At 41.5% G+C, this 22,057-nt stretch overlaps 1 protein-coding gene across 5 annotated transcripts in view; it reads right to left on the minus strand.

Moving 5' to 3' along the window:
* The window catches only part of LOC308632122 (protein-lysine methyltransferase METTL21E-like), a 148,573-nt gene that overhangs the window by 37,428 nt on the left and 89,088 nt on the right, over positions 1-22,057 (minus strand). Inside the window, exon 6 of one of the 5 annotated variants that reach the window (XM_081263850.1) lies at positions 2,792-3,716. The exons of 3 other annotated variants lie outside the window; for them this stretch is intronic. In XM_081263850.1, coding sequence (XP_081119976.1) covers positions 3,653-3,716 — 64 coding nt within the window. In that variant the 3' untranslated portion in view covers positions 2,792-3,652. Of the gene's footprint in view, positions 1-2,791; positions 3,717-17,072; positions 17,217-22,057 lie in introns of those variants that run through there. One more of the 5 variants, XM_081263845.1, reaches the window with a different exon arrangement.

Genomic DNA, 22,057 nt, shown 5'->3' on the forward strand with positions numbered 1-22,057 from the left:
ACACTGAGGACAGAATTCATGGTTCGGGGTCATAAGTTTCAACAAAAAGAAGCCTCTGCTACCTTGTATCAGGGATTCTTCCATAAGTCTTTGTCCTCTCTGAAGCATTCTTCTCCAAAAAGTAAATTAATCAGCATCATTTCCACCTAAAAATTATTTCCAAAAATGGAACAAGAATCATGGTTTATGAAACCCCTCAAACACAGTTAATTCAAGTCCTCTCAAAGACCTTTCAAACACTTCCTCTGGACCCCCAGAGACCTAGGGTTCTAACCCAGGGTGGAGTCCCGGGAGCTGGGCCTATCAGAGTGGAAAGGAAAGAGTGAATAAGGACCAGGTGGCCTCAGAAAGTGAGACATTGTGAAGTGTGTCAAATCCGTACAAGGATTAAGGATATGGGTGTGTGTGTGTGCGTGTGTGTGTGTGTGTGTGTGTGTGTTTTACTAATGCTTCCTCGTGGCTTAGCAAAGTTCCTGGTAAATAATAGAGGAAGCCTTCAATGATGAAAAATGAGACCCAAAATGTAGGGATCCAGACCATAACAGCAATTGTACATGTTCAGGACATGAGGATTTTTTTTTAATCCACTTTGTGTAGCGTGCCTAAAAAGTCAAGTTGCTTTAGAGGGCCACTACTCCCCACTCTCACACCACACAGCTGCCCACAGCCCCCTGGGGAAGGAGCAGACATACTCTAATCCCCTTGGTGGACAGGGTTCTTGTTGGGTCATCCCCGTGACATATGGAGAGTCCAGTTCTTCCCAGACCACTGACTTGTTCTCTTTCTCACTGAGTCTCTCACCAGAGTCCAGGTGAGTGACCAGGTCTTGTGTGCATCAGGTAAAGCAAGGTAGAATCAACAGTGGAAAGGTGATTGGGACCTCAGGTCCTCAGGGACACTCTCCTCCCTCACTATGAAGGAGAGAACATCCTGAAATTGTATGGCAGAGGCAGATGGAGTGGCTACCAAGGAGAACCAGACGCAGTCTGATGAGCTGAACCACTGTGTATTGGTGCTCTTTGTTTATGAACCCCAGAACCCATCTCAAGAGCACCCAGGATGTCTCCTGTGCCCTTGGACAGTATGTAACCAACCCCCAATTGTGGGTGGGGATCAGAGCTTCAGTGCCATCTCTAAGAGTTTCATCTCCGTCACTTTGGATGTTGAAGCAAACAAGAGGGAAGGTCTGAATCAGAAGTTGGAAGTGGGATCTCCAAGACCACAGAGAAAACCCAAAGGACAAATTGCAGTTAGGATGGTCTTGGAAAGCAAAAAGCCACTCAAAAAAAGGGGGGGCAGGAAGAATGAAAGAACCAAATTCATGATGCCAGACACTTAAGGGAATTAACACTCCTGGGTCAACTGATGGAGCGAGGAATGTCCTTTCACATGACAGCATTGGCCTGCAGTGGGAGGCAAGGGGGCTGGTAGGAGGTGCAGCATCACACACAGGCACAAGCCCAGGGCAAGGACTCCTCTAGGTTCTGCCATAGAGTCACTTCTCAAACGTGGAGATTGTTATAAATAACTCCCCAAGAGTAGGGGAAATGCATATTGATCTTGCCATATATTTCTATTTTTTCATGCCTTCATGCTTTATTAAGATATGCCAAGAAATAATGGCCCTAATTTCTGTAGAACAGCCATTTCTTGGCATTTAACTAGGACACCAAAGTGAGATAAAGGAACAATATGCTATGCCAGTCTTCATTGCAAATACACTTTTTTTCTTGGCTTCTTAGCAATTGGTTCCTTCCCCTTCTGCCTCCCTCAGTGAATCACAATTCTGTTAAGATGTGAGTCTTCCATCTAACTTTAGGATCTCTCTGCTCTCTGGGAGTTAGTCCTCTGGGACGCCATATGCAGTACTAACAGGCTCAACAGTATCAGAGTCACGCACAAACAAAATTGACAGAAATGTAGTCACTAGATGTGAAATCATGTTACAATTTAGTCCTTTCCTGTTCCGCTGCCCAGTGCTTCAGGTGGTGGAGCTGGATGCAGGTGCCAGGATGCAGTGAGAGGTGATTTGGGGTGAGCCAAGCGAGGGGAAAGACAGGTTAAAGGGTTCTCCCTTATTCCACCAAGAATGTTGACAGGGAGGCATTTTTCTGTCAATGTTGTTCAAAAGCATGACTTTCTTTAAATTCTCTCTAAATGGTCAAAAGAAAATGCTGATGTAAATGAATATCATGTTCCTGTTAAAAATCTGCAGTCTAAAGTTGAGGAAAACGTAAACTCCATAGATGAATGGAGTGTAATTTATCAATATATCAACAAATGTTTATTATGCATTTCTGTGCCTTAGGCACTGTACCGAGCCAGTTTTTATGAAATAAACCTAGTAAAAATTATACCACCATGTTCAAACCCTCTAGGAGAAAAGATTTTTTTCCCAATTGCATGAAAATAACTAGCTTAAAAGCAATGGAAGGAATCCTTTTGATGGAGTTGTTTACATAAAAGTGCAAACCTTTCTCTCTCAAAAAAAATCAGAGAGAAAGTAGCAAACAAAAAATATATATGCATGTGTGTGTAATTATTTCACCCACAGGATAATGTCCTTGATGGATGATGAAGTCATATAACATAATAAGACACTGAAGTTTTCATTAGATACAGAGTCCGCAGACACAACATTCACAAGTGAGGACACATAATAGTTTATTTACATATTCAAGAAAATCAACCTCAGTAATTAGTCAAAGAAATGAAACTTAAAACAGTAACAAGAAAATAAAAAGGCAATTTAATTTACCAATTTGGCCAAGACATGTTTAATGATAATTGAGAAACTAACGATCTATTCTTGTGCGAATCTTGGCCATCTTGGACATAAGGAAAAGAAACAGATTTCCTCTCTACCCCCCTAGGTACAGCAGAATATGGGAGGGAAAATCCACATCAATAAATAACAGAAGACAGAATCTCTGAGGAAAATAGATTTTTAATTAATAGAATTGAAGAACTGCAGATGTGGGTGAGGGCAGAGTATAGCCTGGGGATCTGCTCCGTCCCCTGAGAAATCAAGGGACAATTCCCCTAATGCAGAGAGCTGGAAAGAACAACAGAGACTTGGAAAAGATGGTTAGATTGAGCAAGACAGTCAGCATGCGACTGCCAAGTTCAACAGGCTCCCTCTTGCAGTGGCCATCGGTATGTGCTCTGTTCGCCAGACCAACGCTCCAGTAGCAGGAGGGTGGCTGGGGTCAGTTCTGGAGGTCTGCACCCCCAGCTGTTGGCTGGAGTGATGTGAGCTGGTGGATTCTAGAATATCAGAAGCAGCAGATGGACCACATGTTCTTCAGGAATCCCCCAACCCAATTTTTAAAAGATATTGATTGCATGATGACAGCCGTATCAAGACAGTCTGTCTGTGTTGTTCACCAGGCACAGACCTAAGTGCTGGAACAGTCATGCGGAGGTCAAGGTCACATTAACAGCTCCTTTGACAGAGCTTAACAAGTGTTCCTGCTCCCTGAGAAGAACTAAGGTACCGCTCACTACCGGCAGGAACGAGCGTCCCCTTAGAATATTGCTGCAGATCAGAAACCAGTGAATATCCAAGAGCCCAGGTTCTACTCCTCAGCTCAGGTCACAGCAGTTCAGCCCAGTCCACTTTAAAAGTGGGAGTAAATATAATTGAACTTGCTCAAAGAAAAACGTCCAAATGCAACCATGCGATGTCTTTCTTAGCAGCAACACTAAGCACCGTCCTAAAGAAATGATCAAGTGAACATTTTAGTGGATGAAAGACTTCTTAGATCATTTTTTGTAGACCAATTAAATAGTGGGGAATGTGAATCCAAAAAAAAGTAACTTAGCTTTAGAATATTGATCTGTGGCCCTTCCAGCAATAATTAGTTAGGGTCATTATCTTTTCAGGACACTCTCAGTTCAAGATAATAAATGTTCAAGCCTATGAAAGGCTTTCCATCTCCTGAAGGAGAAGAGAAGTTATGCAACACAGTCAAAAGTCCTGTATGCTCTTTAAGAAACTAACATAAAAGGCACCAGAAATGATTCTTCTTAGCACACAAAACATCTCTATGTCTTCCCCCCGCCAGGCAGGATTCCTTTGCCCGTTTGAATATGACTATAGGTTTATATATTCATGCAGTTCATACAATTTAGGCCCAAACCAAAATCTAAAAAATCAAAGCCTAGGAAAAGTTAATTTAAAAAAAATGAGTCAGCAAACAAATGGGTCTGTAGTTTGAGAGGAAAAACAGTATACTAACTATTAAAATAGGATAAATAATACTTGGGGCTTGTCTAGGATAAACAATTTGGGAATGGAATTCCATCATTGAGTAATTAATACAAAATGAATCATAGACCTACATATACAAGTAAAAATGATAGATCTTTTCAGAAAAAAACATAAGAGAAAAATTTTCACAACCTTGAGTTCATCAAAATTAAAATTATTTGTACTTCAAATAACATCCTTAAGAAAATGAAATGACCAGCCTCAGACTAGGAAGAATAGCTATAAGTTATATATATGACCGAGGACTTGTGTCTAGAATAATCCATGCAACTGAAATAGAAGACAGACAGACATATAAAATCATGCTGAAATGAATCTACAAAGAGTATAAAATCAGCAATATCCACAGGAACAATTATCAGTTCCACTACAACCAAACACAACTTGCATGCTCTGAAGGAATTTTTATCTGCTGTATGACTGGTTTTCCAAAACATCCTTTCATCTCCACAGGGCTGTGAAGACTGTGGGTCAAAGGTAAGCCCAGCAGAGACCGTTCAGACGGATGAGCAAACCACAACGCCTGCTGAGTCTCAAAGCCTTTCGCAATTTTTTGTACACAATCTCTTGAGACTTTTCATGACAAAAATGGTATTGAAGTATAGAATATTTCAATATGAAATTTATTCTTTGTGAACTTTTTTCTAAATACTGTCTGTACTCTTATAATCTTTGAAAGTTGGTTCACTTCTAATTTAGCCAGTAGGGTCTGGTTTCCTCAAAGTCCTTCTACGTGTTATAATTTCAACACCAGAAATCTAATGCAGGGCTCCCGTGCACCTAGAGAAGCTGCTGAGATCCAGTCCAACCACTGAAGGACTGACCACCCAACCTCTTTAGGCCCAGAAAGACTGACCTGCCCTACCTTCCATAGTCCAGCACTGGCCCCTCAGTTAAAACTACTTGGAAAATCAGAGACTATTTCCCCGTAAAGGAAGTAGGCCATGGTTCCTAATTAGGGTGTAAACAGTGCTGCACCTGAGGGGAAAACTAGGGTCCAGATCCAACAAAGCCTTCACACAGGGGCTTCCCCAGGTCACTAACTGCTGGAGGGACCAGGTCAGAGTAACCCAGCTTAGCATGAACTTGGTCCTTGAAGACTGAGAGCCATGGACTAGATACATAGAGCTCTTCCAACTCCCCCACGATACATGCCTAAAGACAAATGAGACAAACTTATTATCATGATTATTATAGTATGTATCAGACACACTTTATGTTTTATTTACAAATAAAAACTGATTCAGCAATGGAATTGTACAAGTACAGATGTTTCAAGGAAAGATCTCTTCACCCTAGAGCCATCCCATCAACATTAAATGAGATGATTTTGGCAGAAACACTATGGATCCAGTAGACATGCCACAGGGTGCTGTGCACAGCACTCACAGGATAGTCCAGTGTCAGGAGGACACCCTCCAAAGCTCTTTCCTATGTGGCTAAGCATCAGTTCAGAACCCCCTGAAGCATGCAGTGGGTACTACAGGCTGCTCATGACAGGAAGTTTGGAAGTTCATGAATCCTGGTGGTCAAATCCCTCTAGCAACAGTATGAATTCCTGATTCAAAGAAAACTACAAGGGCCGGGTTCAGTGGTGCACACCTATAATCCCAGCAGCTCAGGAAGCTGAGGCGGGAGGATTGTGAGTGCAAAGCCAGCCTCAGCAACTAAGTGAGGCTCTAAGCAGCTTACCAAGAACCTGTCTTTAATAAAATATAAAACAGGCTGGGGATACGGCTCAGGGGTGAAGCAGCCTGGGTTCAATCCCCAATACGAAGGAGGGAAGGAAGGAAGGAAGGGAGCAAAGTCTTCAGGGTCTCCATAAAATAGAGCAAAACTTGTATATAAGTCCCAAAATCTTGCAGGTCCTGAGGAAGTTCAGGGACTCTTTTATAAGGAACTGTACCCAGAGAGAAAGCAGGACATGCTGGCGTAGATCAATTGACACAAGCATTCAGTGTTTCTGTATTTATGTAGTGGCGTAGACATGAAAAAATGTTAAAATCACCATTTTTAACTCAATAATGTGAATAACAGAAGTTAAACTCTACTCCATCCCTGACCTCCATGACCATCTCAGGGGAGAGATTCAGTAATAGGCTAATATTGAAGGACAGTGTGGTGGTATCTGTTTTGCACATTATGAGAACACGGTTTAAAGCAGAGCATTCCATGAGAGATTTTTTTAAGGAGGCTGAAAGTATCATCATGTTATATAACCAACCACAGGACACAACCCACATCCACTCTATCAAAGACTGAATCTCAGAATTTCAGGGTGAGACTGTAAATGAATATTCACCCTGCAATTTTTTCCAACTTCCTTCCTGGGCAAGGGACAGGACATTTGAATTTGGTGAAAGATCCTGAATCAGCACTGAAGACAACATCACCCAAGATGATGCTTTGTGATTGGATTAAGTGGTATCACCTGTCATGTGCTAAAAAGGCTTATCTGACAAAGCCCATGGTTCTGATATTGAAAGGTGATTAAGGAAGTAAGCAGCCTGTTAAATATTAAGCATTTCTTGGAATGTGAACACTGTGCTAGAGGTTTCAGCATCAGAGGAAATGAATCTGCCAAGGAGCTCAAGGTCTTCAGCCTCAACCCTGTGTTGAAGCACTAAGAAGTCAAAGTGTCTAAATGCACTCCAGGGGCCCTGAAAGGGCACATGACTGCATGAGGGTGCTCAGCTTCTCCAGTCCCCAGATACTTTCTCTCTGGGCTTCAATACGATTGCCGCCAGCGGCTCAGTTCCTTGCGAAATAAGGTTCAATCCACCAACTCACAACCTTCAAATGAGGACTCTCCTTTGGCTATGTATTTCCTGCTTTTCCTCCTCCATAGTATGATAAGGTTTCTCTAGTCTTGCCTGGTGCTGCCACAAATACATAGTCCTTCTATTTATTCTATAAATAGTACCAATTATGTGCCAAGTACAAAGACACTTTGAAACACTACAGATGTGGCCAGTAGGCCTTGCTGAGAATGCTGAGAGTCTGCTTTTCTGCTTCAGGGCCCATGTTGTGTCTCCTCCATGACACTAGGCCACTCTTTCTGCTTGTCACTGAGCCTGAATGGTTTCTTTCTCCAGCCTGCAAGGATTTCTACCCCTACAGCTTCTGGTTGTTTTCTTCAAACAAAAATGATTAAACTTATTAATTGCCATTCTAGGGACTTCCATCCTCAACTCTCAACCAGTAGAGCCATCTCCAATCCCCTGCACACAGGGTCTAACTTGCTGCCCAAAGATATGCCTGCTCCAACTTTCCAACACTGTGACCTGTAGCTCCATAATACTTGGTGGAATAATATACATTGTTACATTATTTATAACTGAACCTAATAACACTCCATGCCTATTCACATGTAACTCAATAAAAGACAGATGTTTGCCTGACCCTTTACATCATTCAAATACTCTCCACCTCCTCCTTCCTCTTTTTCCTCCTCCTTCTTCCAGAGCATCCTGAAATCCCAGGTTTTCTATGAAGGTATAAAAGCTACCTCTAAATTCATCATTTTTAAATACCAACACATTTACGGCATAACATGCTCCAAAATACTTAGATTTTTTTAAAGATTTTTAATGTGTTTATACCTAGAGGAAATTCCCATGTTTCAGATAAATTAAGTACTTCTGTTCATTACTCTACATTAGTGTAGAGATAATTTCTAATGAGCAAGATTACTCTGTAAATGATCATTGATGTTTGCTTCTTGAAGGGTGAATGGTAAGAAACAGGATATGAAGGTCAGAACAGGTCTGCCTATTCTGCCACTTCCGTGGGAACTGATCACTTAAAAGAGAAAAGAAAAAAAATAGCACCTATGGATTTTCTTCTTGGTTCTGTTGGATGGTGGTATTTAGGGAGAGGAAGCCTAGAGGGAGTTAGAAGTATGCGGTTCTTTTATGTATTTTTATTGAGTGGAGCAGGACCCAGAAACCTCAGTGTAAGGCGCAGATGTTCTGCTAGAACTTCACCAGGCACTCTGAGAAGCCACTCCACATCTCTGTAACACAATTCTTCTCACATGTAAGATGAAAGAATTGGACTTGAAGCTCTCTGATCCACCCAAAATGTAACTGTACAACTTCACTATGAAATGAACCAGGCAAGAAGGTGTATATACATCATAATTCTCTCATCTCCAATTTGTCTCTACTGGCATTCCAGAATTTTGAAAGATATTCTAAAGGCATCAGTGTACCTCAGTGGTGGTAAGCAGGAACAAAAAAAGATAAGCAGTATAGAAAAGTGTTTCATTCCATTACTAAACTCTGGTACTCACCCTAGAAATGTCTGAGATATTTTTGGAACTTGTACAGAATGGACAATGAATATATTGCATTTACTCCTGGAAACATTAATAATGTGGAGATGTAACCACAGGACAATTCAGAATCATAGATATTTGCAAAACATCACATCATTGCCATTTAAATCATGCATATATGAAAGAATGTTGGGGAAGTCAAAGGTCACTTGAAGTTTTCATCTAATTACTCCATAGGGCCAAAAAGGCAGTCAAGATAAAGAGTGGGTAGGAGGCTCTCTGGATTACAATCCTTACTTTAAACTGCAGCTAGGATCTAGAGATACAAAGGACAAAGGTGTTGAGAAGATAAAATAAAGGTGAATAGTCTTGTCCGAATGGTATTTTTCACTTGGGAATTTAGTAAGTGCCCACAACATGTTGAGCACCTCCAGTTAAAAGAGTACACAAAATGTTAGTCTATACAGTATGTGAGTTTGCAATCAAGTTGGTGAGAAAATGAACTAATGCTCATCTTATAATTAGGAAAATGATTAGATGCTCAACTCTTGGAGACCATAAAATCATATAAATCTATAAACAGGGAGGGAAAATAAAAGAGTCTATGCTCTGAAGCTCTTGAGATTTCTAGCGCGTAGCGGAGTCAATCAAGAAGTCTACATTGGAATTCTGACTTTGGCCATGCACCTGCTTTGTATTGCCCAGGGTTGCCTATGCATTAGGAATGGACATCTCCAGGAAACCATATTGCAAGCAGAAAAGCATCAATATAAAAGGTAAATAAAAGCAGTTTGCTTATAGAAGAATAACATCATTCTTGGTGATAGAGATGTTGGTAACTAAGGCAGAAAAGGATAGCAATTTTGCCATAAAAAAATTACCACATGGGATGGCTTTATTCCAGCAATAACATCAGGCTTCCCCTACAATTAGGAGGCAGACTCAATTAGGAATGTGCCCTATGGGCCTTAGGTGCAATTGTCATCCTAGGGACAAACTGCGCTCAATTAGAAGAACCGCTCTTATGCATCAAGCTTACAGCTCAATTCACCAGCCCAGTAAAGAAGCAGCATCTAAAACACAGGCTGATTCCATTAGCACATTAAACTGTACTAATCTTCATAACCACTCACACGATTCAGCATCTGAAAGGAGGTGGAAAGCAGTCCTTGTTTTGGATCCCTGCTCCCACCAACCCCTCCCAGATTCATTCCCCTGGATGGCCAGAATGGGCTTCTGACCTTTCCTCTTTCACCCTCCTCACACTCCCAAACCCAGATTTATCTGCTGCTGGATATCTCTCTAAAACCCCACTGTGGCTATGGCTCGGCCCTTCTTACAAACCTTGCACGATTCCCGGTCCTGCCCTTTGGAGTCTACATTTCTTCTCTCTAGATTTCCCCTCTGTTTCCTATCATTATCTTATTCTGAAGCTCTCCAAACTGGGTTACCCAGAGTACTCTGCACACATGTTGACATCTGCATAACTGGTTCTCTCCACCCAAGTGAGTGTCCCTCCCCCATCTTCCCCAACACCATTGAGAGGGTTTTAGAAATATACCCATACATCCACAAATTCTTTGATATCCCTCCCTTTGAGATATGAGACCTAATTCTCCTCCTGTTAAATGTGGGATGGACTTACTGGTGGTTGACTTCTAATGAATTAAATGAAAATACCCTCAAAACTAGATTCCCCTCCCTAATTGCTGGCCTAGGCCAGCTTGTGGACGGGCCCAGATAGTGAGAACAGAGGCTCCCCACCAACAGCCAGCAGAGCCCTGAGCCTTCTGCCAAGGTCCAGAAGAGTGAGCCATGGAAGCAAACCCTTCAGCCCGCTTCAGGCCTTCAAACACTGCAGTCTAAGCCAACAGCTTGACTGGAACTTCATGAAAGACCCTGAGCAGAACCCCCCCTCACCCCGAGCTGCTCCCAAGTTCCTGGCCTACAGAAGCTGCCTGATAACTGTTTGTGGTTTTAAGGCACTGTTTGGAGATAATCTGTTATGCAACAGTAGATAATTAATTAATAATAATAACAAAGTATTGACTAAGATTGCATACTGACCATTTCCAAATGTCTAAACTCTAAGTACATTTCAAGACTCAAATGAAATACCTCCTCCACAATCCCTCTGGCCCACCTGGATTAAAGTAGTGTCGACAATCGTATAAGGCAGGATCTTACCTCTTGAAGAGTTTCATCTCTCCATACAATGATGTATTGTACAGAATAGAAATTATGGATGTAGAATGGGCTGGGGTTGTGGCTTGGGGTAGAGCACTTATGCACATGTGAGGTACTGGGTTCGATCTTCAGCACCACATAAAAATAAATAAATAAAGATATTGTGTCCATCTATAACTAAAAGAAAGAAAGAAAGAAAGAAATTATGGATGTAGAAATCAAGAAATGACTATGTTCCTAACCAGATAACAGAGTCTTTGCCCATTCTTCTTCCAATTTAAGGCAGGAAACTTTCTCTTTCACATTGTTTGTAATCTGACAACATCCCCTTGACCACTGCCATCCCTCTTACTGTGACGTTCCCTAATTTGTACGATATTAATGAAGCATCAACAGCAACATATGAAAAGTGAATAACCAACTCTGATTATTTGTATCTAAAATCCAGACTTCCCATTTCCTCTGAGTAATAGAAAATGTAAAAACTGATTATGAAGTGAGCATGCAATGTTCAGAGCATTTGGCTTTTAAAAATGAAAGCACAAAAATCATTATGCTTTCCTGGAGCTCCGCAGACATAATTACATAAAGGGACAGCTTCTCCCTGCCAACCCTTATCTTGGCCCTTCCCCTGTCAAATGCTGTCAAAGCCCTTCCCCCTGCTTTTTTTTATAAAATTCTTATTATCAACCAAGGTTCAATAGTCAAAAGAGCTCATATTTGGGCAGAATTAGCCTCAGTGGACAAACCATGCCTACCTCTTATGCAACCAGATTTGATCCTTGATCTGATGATAAAACCATTGAGACATTTTATACAGAGGTAATTGTTTTTATAGTAAATAAGTACCCATTTACAGATTATTGTATACCGTAAAACTTTGATTTCTGTGCGGCCTGTCAGGCATTCTTGCATATAAGACAGGAAGCCAGCTGCCCCCTTTGCCAAGCAACAACGACCAAAAATCAGTGAGTTCCCAAAGGCCAGTCATGCCCAGTCTGCTCTCAAATGTTAAGATAATATATTTTCAGTTCAAAATTTTGATAAGGTAAGGAAAGTGTCATACTCTAGTTTCCAAAGCACATCCTTGGAGTTTTGTTCCAACTCTCCACTCTCAAAGTTGGGGGCTGGGGTGGTCACACCTAGAAAGGCTAGAGGCCCTTTGAGGTGTGTCAATTACATGGCTAAGCATTAGATTCTAGCACATCTCTGCATTATTCTCCACACTAGATAAATGAAATAAAGACTTAGGCAATAATTCAAGGAATTTAATCAATGTTAGCCATCAATATAAGGTGATTCAAGACAGTATAATTTTAGTCCTTGGTAGTAAAAGTGTTAGGCCTGGATTTTCCAGAAAAAAATAACCCTATATTTCTCTTTGTCAGTGTGGGTGAAACTTCAGGGGATGTAGAGGAAAACTTTATTTTTTTTCATTAGACATACCTGTCATTCAAATTGCCACTCTTTACACAAAATACTCCATGCAATCCAAACTAATAGACTCTCAGGCGCTGTTATTAGGAGTCATTTGACTAAGCTCTCCCGCATCCAAATCTTGGTGAGTTTAATCAGCATCACCTGAAGCCCTCCTGAACTTTAACTGGCAGAGGAAGACCACCCACAACACAGCCACGGATGGAAGTGGTGCTCACCATAACACACCTTCCTGAATGGAAATGTGAAGAATTAGGACTACGTGAAAACCTCCACCCACCTCATCCCCAGGGAAAGCAAGAGGGGGAAGGAAGTTACAGGCGCATGCAGAAGAGCTCACTGAGGTAATTCCACATTCCTATGGGTGTCTGCAGAAGGCTCTAGGAAAGCAGCTGTGTCCACCTAATATGAGCAGCAATGGTATTGGCCAGTGGTGACTCTGACAGACTATGTGAAAACAGAGACTTTGCTGACACCAATTAAAAATGCACACACACACACACACACACAAAAATGTTTTCAATATCAGATAAAAATTCAACTATCACATTAGTGTGTTGGCTATTGCCACAGAGACAACAATCATGTCAAGGTGGCTCTGTATCCCAGCTTGTCCAGGGCCATCCTGGCTCTGCTTTTACTCTTTGAAGAATGTGTCTCTTGGACAACAAATTATATAATCACTCAAATTTTAAATACATTAGTATTTAGAAAGAAATAACAATGACATAATACATGCATGATAAATCTTAAAGAAAGCTCTCTTATTTACTTTGTGCATTCTGATGTTCCTCAGTTTCTGGAACTGAGTAACCAATAAATGTACAATTATCATCAATGTTCAACTTGACCATCTAATCCAATTAGGAATCTCTCTCTCTCTCTCTCTCTCTCTCTCTCTGTGTGTGTGTGTGTGTGTGTGTGTATGTGTGTGTGTGTGTGTGTGTTCCCCCCTCACACACACACACATGCACACACACATTACATATACTTACACACACAAACAACACATTTTTCTGATGCTTCCTTTACACATTAGCCCAAACCATATTGCAGAAAAGAATTGGCTCTTATTTGTCAATCAGTGTATAACTCATCAAATACCAAGATTGAGACCCACTTGCTCACTTTCTCTTCCTGTTTTCACTTCATAAGATCCTAGAGTTAAAAGCATATTACTTAAAATGTACTATATTAACATGCTCAGAAATCATTGTAGGTTGGATTGCATATACATAAACAGTGACAAAATACACTGCCCAACCCCTAGTTGTACTAGAAAAGAATTCTGGCCTCCTGGTCAGTGATTACCCTAAGCTCTGGCTTCAGAGGCTAGGAAAGTATCTCCACCTGGGGGTGACTCACAGGACCCCACTCCTCAAGGGCACTGTTCCAGATACTGTCCAGCTACAAAGAAAATTACCTGCCTTGTTTTTCTTACCTATTTGTAAATTTATTTTATTTTGATAAATAATTAAGCATGGCTCTTGCTTGCATGGTTAGAATAGCAGGAAAAACAGAAATTAGACATCTATAGTACAAAATGTGATATAAGTACTACCGAGTAGCTACAAAATACTACCAAAGTTCAAAAGAAGGAAGAAAGCAGGAATCGTAAAGCACTGGAATTGGAGAGCCCTGACATTGCGTTGGGTTATATAATAAGATTACCTAAGAGCAGGAAGGTCAAGGGGGAAGGACATGCAGCTCAGGTGGAAACAGCATAAATAAAGGTATGGGGTTCAAAGGTGGAGAATACAATTGGAATAAAACAATAATTCAAGCCCACAGAACAGCTATTAGAAGAAAGATATGGCCTGTTTAAAAAGGGTAGATTTCTTCTACGTCTATTATAGCTGGAGAGAGAGATTGAGAAAGGAAGGAGAATGCGTTCATGGCATTTGTGCACACATGAGCGTCCCTACAACTTTATTGAAAAATGTCCATAATTGCTAAATGCTCATTTGCAAAGTGCAGAGATTGAATAATCTCCTGCTGCACACGTTTGCACAACAGCTGCTTTTTACTCAGAGAAAGAGAAAATCTGCCAGGAGCCCCACAGAGACCTATTCTATCAAAGATTCAAATTGCATGTGAGAATCAGGAGACAGAATAGCCCAAATCCACACCTGTAAAATTTCTTAAGTTCATGTTCAGCAGCTCAGATCTGAGGCTCACGCTGCATTTGCGGATCAAGTGCTGGAAGAAGGCAGAGCCTGGGAGAAGCAATTACTCTGTTGAAGCTGACACGCCATCGCGTCTTCTGGATTCAGTGACAGAGCCTTGCTTTCTCCACTCGAAGTCTCAATCAGTTTGATTGATGCACAGATATGTTCCTCTCCCTCCTCCCTGGGGAGGGCAAGGAATATGAAGTGCAATCTTGCAGATGGAAAGTGGTTTAATACACATCATCTTAATTTCCAATGATGGAGAAAGAAGAAAAAGAACAAGAATTCTAAGTAGCAGAGAAAGGTTCAAGGTTAATTTGATTGGCAATATATGAAATGCCACTTACCTCAGGCCATTTCAAATTGCCCCTCATTCTCTCCACAGTGAATGAAATTATTCTTTCCAAAGACAGAGGGATCAACCGATAATGGCCGTTATTACATATTCATACACCACTTTACATTCTGAGGCTCGCTCGGCAGGAATTCTCGCAAGTCTCTCTTCACAGATGCCCTACCAGAGAGGTGAGGGTGGAAACGAGTGAAGTCTCACGGGCACTTTTTAGTGGACAGAGGAACAGCGATGGGCAACACATCAGCCTTGTCTGGGAGACATCACACCTGTGCCATGTGGGTGATCCACGCTCTGCCTCCCCTTTTGCCTGGACTACCTACGGCCTCTGGACCTCCCAGGGGATGTACTTTTCTAAGACTTGATACATTCATGAAGGGCACACTTATTTTTTGCAACTCATACTTTTAACAATAAAGAGTACTTCCCAGTGTTCCTCAAGCAGTGCTACCGAGAGGCTGAAACAGTCACTTTTTTAGTAATATAGGACAATTCTCTATGTTGAGGATGACTTCCCATCCTAGATAATGGAAGAGACTTTTTAAAAACTTAAGAATTAAAAAAAAAAGGAAAACAAGAGAAATCGTATCATAAGTTTTTATGTGAAGTTGAGTTTTTATGTAAAGTTGAGTTTCCAACTAACACAGACCCTTGGAGCACGAGAGCTAAATCAATTCTACCAACACCCATTTGCTGTCTCTAGCCTCAGCCTGCGAATTTCAACTCCCATATAAAACCAACCCAAGTCACAAGGTCAAAGGCCTGGCCAGAGATGGGGCTCCTAACTACAGCTGAAGACAAGCTGAACAGGAAAGGCGGGTACCTGAGTGTAAACCCACTCACTCTGGAAAAGACACAGGCAGTTTAATTGGGCTCAATCATTAGCCTTGCAGTTTTAAACCATGATCTCTCCCTTCCTCTCTCTTCCCAGTTATTTAGTGACATGGCCAATTGCCGAATTGCTATTCATGATTAACTCTCCCCCTTCAAGGTCGGTGACAGCCCTGATGTGATGACAGTGCTCAGGGCAACACAGGACTCAGACAACCCTTGGAACGCTGACCTCTCATAAGCAGAGTGTAATTAAAGGTGTGCCTGTGCCCCAGCCAACTGTTTGAAACCTGATGTCTCTGAATTTATCCAGAACATCTGTCCATGAATGATCTTCACAAGCCCATAGTTCAGGGCAATTTTTATAGAGCACTAAAAATATGCATGAAATTAATGACAGAAAATAAGCCTGAACTTACTTTCTAAATTGACTCTAACAATTTGATTTTAAATGATTTAAATTTTATATACTGTTGGATGATAACAGGTGAATTCCAATACTTAGAGTCCATGTTTAGACACACACATGTTTCTTAAAGAATTGCTACTTAGAAAAGTTCTGACCAGAATTGTTTTCGGTGTAAATGCTTTTTATTACTAATTGAATTGGAGCTCCCCAAAATATAATGTCGAGAGGAAGAGAAAGAGAAAGAAAGTTCCCACTAAAATTGTACTAGAATAGTCTTGCCACAGTCCCCCTAAACATTACTGGGGAATGCCAGATGCATGTTGACTTTCTATGTGTCTCTACTCAAGGACATTGCTTAAGAAACAAAAAGTTACCTGGAGAAAAGAGTTGATTCATCCAAGTTCAGCAGTAAATCAGGTTGAAATGATCAACCTTGAGTAAAGAAACACACTTTGGAATTAGGAATGTGTTTAGATAAACTAAAGTCATAAAAAAAAAAAACTAGGGGTTTATGTTTTAAAATACAAGAGCATCTAAAAGATATCCTTGTAACCTAGAATGGTAAGAGCAAAACGGAATGAGCAAATATCTGAGAGAAAAACTTGCCAGGGGTTGGCTCTGGGGATTGCTCAGATGTCCATCAGAGAGGGACAGAGACAGAAACAGAGTGACCAACAGCCAAGTCCTGTCGTCAGCAGTGCAAGGCTCAGCGGCAACCATGCGAGTGTTTTTCCAGCTACTCCCCAGACTTTAAAGTGCCATTGCTCATCTACAAAATGAGGATCATGATACCTGCCCCTAGGGTGGTGAGGATTACGTGAATTAAAAACCTAGGACCATGCCTAGCATGCAATCAGCTCTCAGCAAATGAAGGCTGGTGCTCTATGTCACAGGTGTCATGTTTTTTTTTCCCTTCTGTGGTTAGCCATGAATTTATTTTATTGGTAAAAACATGTACTTGACCACAGTCCTTTCCTCCTAAGTGACCAATGAGTAACAATGAGAGCTTGGTTTTGAGAAAAAGGAAAAAGAAGTTTTATTGCTTTGCAAGCAAAGGAGAAGCACAGGGAACTCCCACCCCAGAGGCTGTGATTTTGCCCATGAAGGGGAACAGAAGGTTTTTAAGAGGTGACTCAAAGTCTCCATGTGTTCTTTCTCACGGTTGTAATTCACTTGTTAATTTGGGAGATGATCATTTCTGAGATCTTCTGGTGCCATCCCCAAAGTCTGAATTCCTTTGTTCCTGTGGCAGGGATGTGCTGAAGGACAGATCTTTCTGCCTAGATGGGGAGGAAAGGTAATTCTGTTTCTCCAAGATTGGGGAGGGGGAGAGATTAGGGAGGAGCAGGGAGGAAGAGAAGGAAACATGTTTATTTTAAAAATAAGTTACAGTGGCAGAGCAGCAAGGGCTATATTCAAAGCATAAAATGAACCTCTGGTCCAGATGCAGGACAAACCCTGCGTGACTCCACTTGCAAGAGCCACCTAAAATCGTCACACTGGAGACAGAAAGCAGAATGGCATCTGCCAGGGGATGAATGTACGGGGAGAGGTTGTTCAGCAGGTGTAAAATTTCAACAGATGTAAGGTTGAACACCTACAGTTCAACAGGTAAGAACACAAGCAAATTATAGAGTTAAACTCTATAGCTCTGGGCCTATAGTTAACAATACTGCATTTTACACTTAATTTTGTGAAGATCTCATGTTAAGCGCTCTTCCCCAAATAATAAATAATTGGAAGTGAACTGTAGCTGACAGAGTTCTGAGACTGTCAAGGCAGCATCAATTCAAAACTTCAGAGGTCTTCCAAGCCTATCTTCTACACAAAAGTGGATTATTTGGCAAAAAGTAAATAAATAAAGCTCTATGTTCAGCAGGCCTAAGTAAGGTCTCTCAGAAGGATCCAGGTGTACTCCAAGTAAATAAGAGTCAAGCAGGAATGTAAGCAATCAATTTGGGAGAACTCATAAGAATCTGAAAGTCAGAGAAGTAAAAATACTAACTCACATAATGGAAAGCGCCTCTGGCAACACAAGGCTATTAGGCCTGGTAGCTCTTCCCTTTCAAAAGCTCTCAAAAGATGAAAACCTGGTCTTGCAGCCCCACCCTGGGTTCCATCCAGGAGACCCACACCCACACTCTTCCCTCCACTCTGGTCCCTAGCACTCTGTCCTTCAGCATTTGGCTCAGATGCATGCACATATGCAACCTTGGAAGGCCTTCAAGCCCAAGTGCATGTTCTAAATGGTAGACCAGTGTCAGCCATAGCTTTAGCTAACACATGAAGCCTAACAACAACAACAGAAAAAAAAAAAAAAAAAAACAAGCAAGACTTGCTTTCATGGTCTTCAATACTGGCAATTTTTCCTACCTTGAATCATTCTCATTGATAAATTCCCTAAAATGGCCCAATTTTACTCACAATAAAAAGTTGGGTTATGTGCAATACCATGTTCTCCTGATAATTATTCATAACATTTTGGGGTAATTTTTACTGTTTTGATAAATACACTCATCTTCTTATTCTCACTTTTGCATTTTGAACATTGGTATAAATTTTAAATCTTTTGAACGATCCATAGCTAACCACAGCTTCACATTACAGACATTGTCCTCTCTCCATTTGTGTCTTAGGTGTTTGAATTATCAGTTGAATGTAGAGCAGACATTTTTCAATTTCATCCATCATTCACATTTTTGTTAGCTTCTCCAGTTAGACCCTGCCTCTGTAAGTACTCAAGAAAATCCGTAGTGGTACCAACCCAGGAGTTACTAATGAAAGGGAGCCATTATGAAGAACGATATGAAGAATGAAATTTAATTGTGAATTGTAAGGCTTTATAACTACCAGGCATAAAGCTAAGTACTTTACATTCATGACCTCATTTCATCTTTAGGACGATTTCCACACTCATTTTACTGATGACAAACTGAGGCAGGAAGATACTTCGCAATATGACAAAGATCACATAGTTGAGAAGAGACAAAATTCAGAATCCTGCCTGCTAGTCCCAGAACCTAGACTCTTCAGCATTAAACCATGTGCATAAAACTTCGAGTGCTCTTTTATGCATGTGCTTTTGTTCAAACTACTTTTCAATGTTGAAGTAGCCAAAAGAAATGCATACATAATGGAATAAAGGCTTTGGCACTTTAAAACTCCTTTAAACTTTCATGTTTTTCTTTCTAATGTACCTCCTTGCTATTACCTGGTTTCCATTCAGTCACAGTTAGAAGGCAATAAAAGGGTCACTACACAAATGATACTAAAATAACCCAGGTAGCCAGCGCAGCAATCTGTAGGAACACAGAACAACATGAAAGCAAAGTCTACAGCCTCCCCACAAGGCTTCGGCCGTCTGCCCAGCACCCTGGATTCACAGCAACCAGCCACACACCACAGAACTTCTGAGTTTCTGCCCATAGTGAAATTTCCATCTCTGATGTGTTATTATGGGCTTCCTAGAACAATCTGCGTAAGGTCGAATTTGCATAAGTCAAGTGTTCCAGGGTCTGTACAGCGCCTTAACCTAATACAGGATTAAATCGCCATCGCAGGCTATGATTAAGCCTCCAGATTGCCCTAAATGCCAGCCAGCATCCACTTAAAGAGAACGGCTGAAAATGCAGGCAGGACACGGCAGTCAACTTCCCCAACACCTGGAAGCCTCAGAAACCGTTCAAGAGAGCGCTTGGCCTCACCCGCGTCCTTTTATTCAGTAACTCAGTACAATTGGGAAAGTCGGTGTGTGCTGGTGACAATGAGGGGATTTCAAAAGACCAGGCGTGGTGATACCGTTGGATTGTCATCCGTGGAAAGCAGGCACTCGTTCGCCCGGTGGTTCCAAATTGACATCCAGAAGTCCTGGCCCTGCTGCCAAGCAGCTTCAGGATTGAAAGAAAAAGGCCAGTTAATACAGCCACAGGTCCTCAATCTGTCCTTCAACCAGTGCGACTGTGTTTTCATCTGTCAAACACGCTGAGAGCCCATGCGTGGTTTGATTGTAAAGAGAACCTGATGTCAAATATGAAGAGAGACAGGCCACCAGCTCAGGGCAGCTTTCACCTCTACTTACCCCACTCTGGGGAGGACGTGAGACCCAGGATTTTGCCTAGAAAGCCAAGGCCGGACAGGGGCAAAGCCTAAGATGGAAGCCATGTATTGGGGTTTCTGGTCTGGCACCCGCCCCTTGCACCTCGAGCTTTCCTCCACCTCTTCTTTTGCCTTTCTCTGCACCCACTCTGGAATGTCAATTGCTATTTTTCCTAATGTTGGTTAATATGTAAGAATATGAGGCACACAGATAGTTCTTCCATAAAATCTTTAAAAAGTGGGCAGACCTGTGAGTGGTCTTTGGACCTTGGGGGGAGCTATACCTGCTCCAAATCCCATACGGATGAGGTCTGAGCATGTGCATTTTCCTCTGTCCAGCCTATTTCCTGCAGTAATTACCTTGTTTCATTTTCTAGGCCTAACTGAACCCAGGCACATCTTTCAACTCAACATAGAAATTAGCCTTTCTGTAAAAAAGTGCAAAAATACTTATGTTGCTGGGAACACTACAAGTTTATAGTTTGATAGGGCTTTGCAGATCCAACTCCTTGAACCTATAAGCTAAGAAAATTGAGACCCAGAAAAGTTAGATGATGACATAAGGCTGTTAGTATCTAAGCCGAGGCTGAAAATCAGAGCAGCAGGGCTGAGCCAGCCCCTCTCCACTACACAGTCCAGCTGGGGCAGTCAAACCTCCAAGGGGAGTTTCAAAGGGCCCAATGTCCTTTCCGACTTTGGTGGCCCTGTTCATAGCTGCACACGTGACACATGGCACATGATTGGTTGGCAGCTCAGAGAAAACTTCCTTGCTACATTGGCAGGGCCCTGACTGCCAAGCACTGCCAGGGACCTTTGTTATGCGTTCTCATAACCCTCACTCCTTTCCTTCTTAGCTTGTTCTGTCTTGCTTACCCTGTGATTTCCTGATCCTAGCACAAGGTCTAGGACATAAGCAAAAGTCAGATGAAGGAGAAAATGAGTAAATGTTTGATCAAGTTAATCTCACTATCCCACAAGTGCTTCTATTAGTAGACTTATTACATAGTATTTATACCGTGCATTCATGTTTCATTCGCCCTGAAAAACTAGGAGCTTTCTTGAGAGCTGTATCTGTGCCTTGTAGTTCTGACAGTGCCTCGTTTATGCCTTATTAATCCAAAGAAGTCAGCTAATAAGTATTCTTCAAGTACGGAAGTTTATTTATGTTCATTCATAAAAACCAAATGATCTTGGACATCTTATGGGATCAAATATATATACTCATGGTTCAAATGACTGACTGGTGGGTTGATTGATAAAACTCCAAAAAAATTAAACATACCTAGGGTAATAGTTTTAGGAATCATGATAAAAATTGAGTGTTTGGGGCTGGGGTTGTGGCTCAAGCAGTAACGCGCTCGCCTGGCATGCGCGGGACGCTGGGTTCGATCCTCAGCACCACATAAAAATAAAATAAAGATGTTGTGCCCGCCGAAAAATGAAAAATAAATATTAAAAATTTCTCTCTCTCTCTCTCTCTCCTCTCTATAAAAAAAATGAGTGTTTTATGGAAACTTGAATAATGCCCCTTTGTGACATGATTCTTCTTAATTCTTTCCTTCCATCTTATCTTTGCTTCCCCAATTGTTACATCAGTGTCTATTATATAATACCCATCATGGAATAAGTTCTTAACTTTTGTTCAGAATACTGTGCAAAGAGAAACCATGCCAGGAACGTAGATCCCTCTCTCCACATCACTTCAAGTTCATTGATTCATAGCTTCAAAAACCAAAAAGGGGCCGAAGTTCAGGGTAACCACTTATGACTGTGAGCATCACGGCATGTAATAAAATAGTCACAGAGCTACTGTTTATTAGATTTGAGAAGGTCATTGTGAGCATGGCTCAAGGGTGAGTGCCTAAGTGTAGTGGGCAATGCCTTGGATTATCTGTACCTTTTAAAAACACCTTTGCAAAGCAGATGACAGCTGTGGAAAAGAGAACACACACACACCCACACAAAACACACACCCACACACAACACACACCCACACACACACACACACACACACAAACACATGTTT

This window comes from Spermophilus citellus (genome assembly GCF_964194105.1).
Source record: "Spermophilus citellus genome assembly, chromosome: 1".
Classification (NCBI taxonomy): domain Eukaryota; kingdom Metazoa; phylum Chordata; class Mammalia; order Rodentia; family Sciuridae; genus Spermophilus; species Spermophilus citellus.